General features: G+C 37.4%; 1 protein-coding gene across 2 annotated transcripts; it reads right to left on the bottom strand.

Annotated features, from left to right (window-relative positions):
- Positions 1-331: 331 nt before the first annotated feature.
- On the bottom strand, positions 332-6231 carry LOC105041430 (F-box protein At3g07870). 2 transcript variants are annotated; one of them, XM_010918404.4, is made up of 3 exons: positions 6020-6231; positions 5854-5940; positions 332-1847 (listed from the first exon to the last, which is right to left on the bottom strand). In XM_010918404.4, the coding sequence occupies exon 3, from the start codon at positions 1713-1715 to the stop codon at positions 420-422; it is 1296 nt and encodes a 431-aa protein (XP_010916706.1). In that variant the 5' UTR covers positions 1716-1847; positions 5854-5940; positions 6020-6231; the 3' UTR covers positions 332-419. The 2 variants fall into 2 exon arrangements, with proteins under 2 accessions (XP_010916706.1, XP_010916705.1); XM_010918403.4 differs by having other exon boundaries at positions 5854-6231.
- Between the last annotated feature and the right edge of the window lie 592 nt (positions 6232-6823).

The raw sequence follows: 6823 nt of genomic DNA, 5'->3' as shown, positions 1-6823 counted from the left end.
AAGTTGCACCCTGCTGAAAATTATAGCTCAAACTTGCGGACAGCTTGAGTACCAGCTTCAACTGCCGAACTTCTGAATTTCAGTCATTAGCTAGAAATATATATGCATATATGCAATCGAACACTGACCAGCATCAATCATAAACCCATTGTTGAAGTGAACACCATACGATGAAAAAGCTTGCCAGCAAAAATAATGCCTAAAACTGGCTTGAAATTAAATATCAATTTATGGTAAACTGCAAGATTTAATACTTCTTTTCTTTTAGCAAAACGACAGGAAATACAAATGCAAGATTTTGTATTTGGAACATGTATATCCTCAGAGGACATATTTCAAACATGTACAGAATATTATCACTGAAAAAGGAAGCCCATGTAAGGTTTTGCAGTCATACATTATGATGAAGTAGAGCAAACTTAATCCACCAACATCTGATTCTTGCTAAAACATGTAATAAGGGCTTTAGACCTACCAACATTCTCCTGTTCACAAACTAGAGCACTAATAGGCCTCGAGTAAAGTTCCATGTCACTGACAAAATAAGCTGCATCCTTCTCGCCACATCCATTATCACAATAAGCCCCAAGAGGCACCAAGCTTCCTCTAAAACTACTGCAAACCTCCCAATCCAACCATGTAGGGAACCCCGATATCTTCAACATCTTCCGACGCAAAGTCCTAGGCTCATATGAGTAAAGGCCATCCTGAAGCCAAATCAGCAGCACCTCATTTTGTTCATAGATGGATATCAGCCTAGGAAATCTCCCATCAAGAGAACGGGGATGATTTATAGGGACAATGTACTCCTGTTCCCAATGATTTGTTATATGGTCCTTTAGCACCCATACCCTTATAAGGTCAGACATGATATCTGCCACAGATAAACATCCTCTCAGCTCAGCGATGCTGAATGTAGATGCAAATACGGGGTGTGGTGTGGCAATAAATTCATCTTTGCTGATATCAAAAGATATGATTCTGTGATTCCTGTGTCCAAGCAAAAAGCGAGGATGAACCACCCAATGTATAGCTCCATTAGCAAATACTGGCTGGCCAAAGGGATGACGATTAAAGCCTTGCACTGCTTTCCAAGAACCAGTTGCACCCAAGGTGTAAACCTCGGCTGTCATGTGAGTTTCCAAATTCTCGAATATGAATCTTTGTTGAACCGAAGGTGTTGGATAGAATATGCGAACAACCTTATATTTTTTTGTCAAGCAATCAAACCCAAACCCATATACCAGTGTGCATGGTTCAGGAGATGCAATTTTAGGTGGTTTTGGCAGAGTGACAAGTTCCCTGGTGATAGGATTGCCAACATATATAGACTCCCCTTGATTGAAGGAAGTGAAACAGAGCAAGCCATTGCATGTCCCTACTAGGTTGAATGGATGGGAGCCAACCATATGACTAATGGCATTATCACTTACATGGACTTTATGATGCTTTCGGTTGAGGGGACTCATGCTGACTACATTCTCCCTCAACAACTTACGTTGTGATAAGATTAGTGCTGTGGGCTCACTTGGTGATTGGAAGAAGTGGAGGATCCTGAAATCTGGATCCATTATCACATTGAACCAATACTTTGATACACAGCAAAACCGAAGCACAGATTTTAGGGGCAGTCTTTTAAGGATGCTGAACAGGATGTCACGAGGGGCATTCTCGATTTGAAGCCGCATTTTAATTCTGCTATTCTCTCTAGCCATGCTTAGATTAGTTCTCTTACTTTCGAGGTTCCAAAGGTGAGTTGAAAGTGTAAAGCTCTAGTGAGCTCTTAACTCATACTGAATTTTGAAAGAGGCTATTCCTCGAAGAACAAAAAGTTGATAGAGCAAAACCTGCGTAATAACAAGCCATCCAATTAGTGACCCATAGGATATTAACCTTCCATGTGCATCTATTTCCTAGAAGCATGATGCACTAAAAAGGAAGAGAGGGAAGAATAAGACAAAGAAGGAGAAGAAAGAGAAGGAGAAGAAGAAAAAGGTTAAGGAGAAGAAGAAGAAGAGAACTACTTCTATGGGAGCTATTTTCACTGCATATCATCTGATCAGAGCATGGTTAAATCACACAGAAATAAAGAAAATTTAAGAAACTATTGGCTATGACATTAAACTTCTCCTTTGAGTACCTTGAGAAAGGTTAGGTTGAAACAATTTAAGATATTAGCTTAGGAATAAAAACTTTGCACATCGATGGACAGATACACGTAGTGAAGTTAATAGCGAAACCGTTTGAGGACTCTAAAAATGAGATCATTTTATTATTTTTGAGAAAATAAATGAAATCATTGGAGAGCATACAGCTTGTAACTAGCGGTAAAGCGAGTGTATGATGGTTCAGAGCTTCATCTGTTGTGATGACTAATCTTCTCAATCATGTGATAGATGAGAACATGAGAACATAAAGGCATGGCACTTGAGAGAATTTGGAGAAGAATTGTTGAACTTGAACTCAACATGAAAGTTAGACTGAGATATGGAATGCTTTCTCTGCCCATGGGACAAGGTCCAAAAACAAACATGTTGCTCATGGATGGCAATATAGATAAGTTATTGTAATCACAAGGCTCACGACTATTCCTTATTTTTTTAAGCTTGAATGGTAGCTTAAGTTAACCCAAATGCACGTCATATGCATTCCCAAAAAAATAAAATAAAAATAAAATCATACAAACAACAAATGATTTCATTACGGAAAAACATTAGCAAAGATTGCAAAACCACTCTGTTCAGACTAGTGGTGAAAGACTACATATGGTATTCATGGCAAGAAAATTATAAGATTTTCTAAGAAAATAGAGAAGAAAATTTTCATTGAAGATTACAGCATAGAACTTACATTAGCAGGTAAAGAAAATGGACAGAGCAAGAGCATTAAATATTTCATTCAAAAAATGAAGAAGAAGAAGAAGAAGTAAAGAGCATTAAACCTAAGTAGACCATCTTGATTAAACCAAAAAGCACAAGATAGAAGCCTAATGGCTCTCTTCCTGTGCATTTTTGAGACTGGTGCTCATCATTACTGAGAATATGATCAAAGATTTGAAAAAGCTAAAAGATAGAAATACTAAAGGGGTTTCAGTATGGCAAGCCATACAGCAATAATGTTTTCAAACATGGACATCATGAAACCAATAATCAGGAAAAACAGTTTTGCTTATCGAGAAATTGAAACATCAGTCACTAGATCAGCTGTATTCTCTATGTAGATGAGATGTAACATTAATTTTAGGAGAATGATGAAAGACTTTTATCTTTTACCTAGTCTTCATAACAAAGATAAATAATACATCAAGAAGAGATTTGGAAGGAAGAAAATTAGAATGACTGAAAACATTTAAACCTGCACAGAGGCTTAGAGCATACTCCGATGATAACAAACCTTCATGGGTAACATTAGATCCATTCATGGATTAAAGCAAGCCAAAGTAATTAACAGAGAAATTAATCAAATCAAAAATATGATGAAAAAAGAAAAAATAATAATATTGATTTATGTGAAACATGATCTGCATCACATCTGAAAAAAATTATTTATGTAGTAAAGTGACTCTTTATATATTCACCAGCTATTCAATGCTCAAGTACTAGGAGGTCATGAAGACTTATACAGTCGAAGGACACTGCAGACCATAAAATCATATTACAATGTACAACCTATCTTGTTGTGCATTATAAATCTTGCTAGTAAAACCAAACCTGCAAAGTTAGAGAGTCCAGAACAGCATCAAAGTTTAGTAACTCTATTTTCCACCAATTCATTGGTGTCGGGAGGAATTGGAAGTAGAGATTTCTGTTGGTGCCCTTGTTGGATTTCTACTTAATTAAGGAAAAAAGGATTCATGGTAGTGGTAGAGATTGCTTAGCCCCTACATAAGGACATAATATAGGTAGGGGAGATGATTCAATAAAAAAAATAATATGGCTTCCTTCAAGACCTTTTCTACTTCACCTTTTCATGTTCAACAATATTAAAGTATCCATGGATGTCTTTCCTTTTTGTTTAAAGCAATACTTATTTGAACCTTGGACCTGAATCTAAAGGGCAAGCTTTTAGGGGTGAGGTGCAAACCAATTGAGCTAACAGTTGTTAGCAAGAAAGGATCCATGGATACCAAAATATCAAATCATGCTAATAACATAGTTCATTTATGATATTCTCTTTCTTGTATGACCTATATGTGTGTGTGTGTATAGAGGGCTAGACTTGGCCACAGTCAAGTGGATCTACATTCAAATCCAGTCAGGTATGGATTAGATGATGATAGTCCCACATCGATAAAATGAGACATTGAATTTGATCTACTACTTCTAAATTGCTTATACACCAAAAATTCTGAGCCTACACATCAAATATTTGAAAAATTGGATAATCCAAATAACATGAAATTAAATATATTTCTTTGATCACCAGATGAACAGGCTAAGAGTATCCAAATCACATGATTTTTGGTATGTAAGTAGTTTAAAGGTAGTAAATCACATCCGATAGCTCATATCATCGATGTAAGACTCTTATTGTCTAATATAGACCTAACAAGATTTGGGTGGAGATCCACTCAAGTGTAGCTGAGCCCAACTCTCCCCTCTATATTGGAGTGCCTTAGAAGAGTTCCATTATGATGAAGGAATTCAGAGAAAAAGGAAGAGGCTGGATTTATGGGTAGATAGTTGGTAGATTGATCATATGATAAAATCTGCTTTCAGGTTTTAGGGTTGTTTTTAGTTTTGACCACCAATGCAAGGATAAAGGATACTTCCGGAACTGCAAGCAATTCAGATACTCTCAAACTATTGATGATATGATACTCCAGTACAACCATCTCAATCTCCATTGGATCTTCATCCATAGTTGTGAAAAATGGATATACTTTTATGTTTTGTACTATTAGCAATCAACTTGATGTGTATACAAGTCTAGGTTGTGACGAACATTGATTCATGAGGTTGGGTCTAAGACAAATTTGAATTTTGAAGAGCATGGAAGTCAAAAGTTGTTATATGCATAATCACAGAAATCCCAGCTCAAGGTGAGATTTCTCAAACTTGAAGTCCAGCAATGTTAGGATCTTTTCAAAATAGATTTCGATATGATTTAAACCTCTGAGAAGATATCTAATAACGGGATATTATGGAATTTAATCCAATATAAGTTTAAGTCTATGATGAACAAATCACTATGAGTTTGAGCATTGGAGAATGAACGACTCTAGGGCTCTGTTTGTGGATGCTATAACTTTTGCCCAAAAATTTCTTTGGGCAAAATTGTGTTTCGAGATTAAAAGCTGTTGTCGGGCAAAGCAGCTTTTGCTGTAAAAGCCTTTGGTTGTCAAGGTCCAAAAGCAATTCTGAAACTGCAGAAACCATGTGCTATATGTTTGGCTGACAAATCCAAAAGCTATTTTTGAGTAAAAAAATGATAAACAATAACAAATGCCAAAAATGAATCAGGAATTGTTTGGCCCTTTGGTCAAATGAGAACCATGATATAAATAGAGTTTAATAATAAAATCCTATGATTTTAAATCCTCATCGAGTCCTTGGGTTCTCATGTGGACCATCATGCGTTACATAAACCCACAAATTATAGAATAGGTAACTCAAAGCAGAGTTCTACAAATTCTAGTGAAAGAATCTTTATCTCAAATATTCGACACGAAAGACCCATTTTCTGACCCAAAATGACCAAACAAGGAAACAGAAAAGCATCATTTAACTCCCATCACAGTACCAGCATTTCGAATACCGAATTAAGAAATCTCTTTAAAGAACTGAATAGGCGACGCGACCAGATAACGTGAAAGAAGACATGCTCTAGCTCTAAAGTAACCGAGAATCTCACCTAATTCTTCAGTTGAACGACCTATGCCATCTTCTGGAGAGACTGCGAACCTCTGGAGCAAAAGAACTCGCCCAACAAACGCGATCGCTGGATCCAGAATAGAAAAGAATCAAATAAAATTCTCCCCAACAATGGATAAAATTTAGGGTTTTAGGGTCTGCGCAACTTCGCGATCCACTCGACGGAGTTGGAGAAGAACAATAGAGACAGGAGAGGCACAATTTCCTCTCGGAAAGGCGCAACTCAAGCCGGGGATTCTTCTTAGGAGATCGGAGAGACCGAGGAAGGGATTCCGACGGCAATTTTGGCGCAACTTCCCGCATACATGATTTCCAGCTTGCGGCCGCGCATAGTTCGGGGTGTATCTTTCGTGCGAACGGAGGATTCATCTTCCTTCGCGCGAATCCACCGTTGGATCATCCGCTGGTCGCTTTGAGTAATGCTAACGTTGTATGGATCGCTTTACGATCTGTGCATTGGGCGAACCAACGGTGGAATCGCGCGAGCGCGAAATAATGGGAGGGGCCAGGTTTTGGTACACCACGTTTTTAGGACCCAAACACGGATCCGAAATTGTTTTAGATTCTAACCAAATGTTCGGAATCAAATGCAACACCAAGGATCCACTAATTAGGTAAATGATCATGGCAATCGAAAGTTTGCTATCTAAGAAGAGTTGCTTTCTCTGACTCCTAAGGCCATTGTTAGGAATTTATTTTATAGATATTTAGTATCATTTAAATCTCTGAGGAAGAAATTTAGTAAAGAGTTATTTTGGAAACTTAAGAGTTAGGAAATTAAGCGCTTTTGTACGGGTTAGGATTCTTTTTGTTGATACCAGACAATTGCTCAACGGCCGTTGGAAATGAGCCGGGCCACACCCATATCCGAGTTCGGTGCAAAAGACAAAGCTTAAGGAATAGGTGAAGAACTACAAAGTTGGTAAGATGCTTTATTATTATTATTATTA

Source organism: Elaeis guineensis, chromosome 3 (assembly GCF_000442705.2).
Source record: "Elaeis guineensis isolate ETL-2024a chromosome 3, EG11, whole genome shotgun sequence".
NCBI classification, from domain to species: Eukaryota; Viridiplantae; Streptophyta; class Magnoliopsida; order Arecales; family Arecaceae; genus Elaeis; species Elaeis guineensis.
Note: the sequence above shows the minus strand (reverse complement) of the source record. Positions and strands in the feature narration are given on the sequence as shown.

Excerpts from the sequence above, each read along its gene's own strand:
- LOC105041430 (XM_010918403.4), bottom strand. The coding sequence starts at position 1,715 with ATGGCTAGAGAGAATAGCAGAATTAAAATGCGGCTTCAAATCGAGAAT.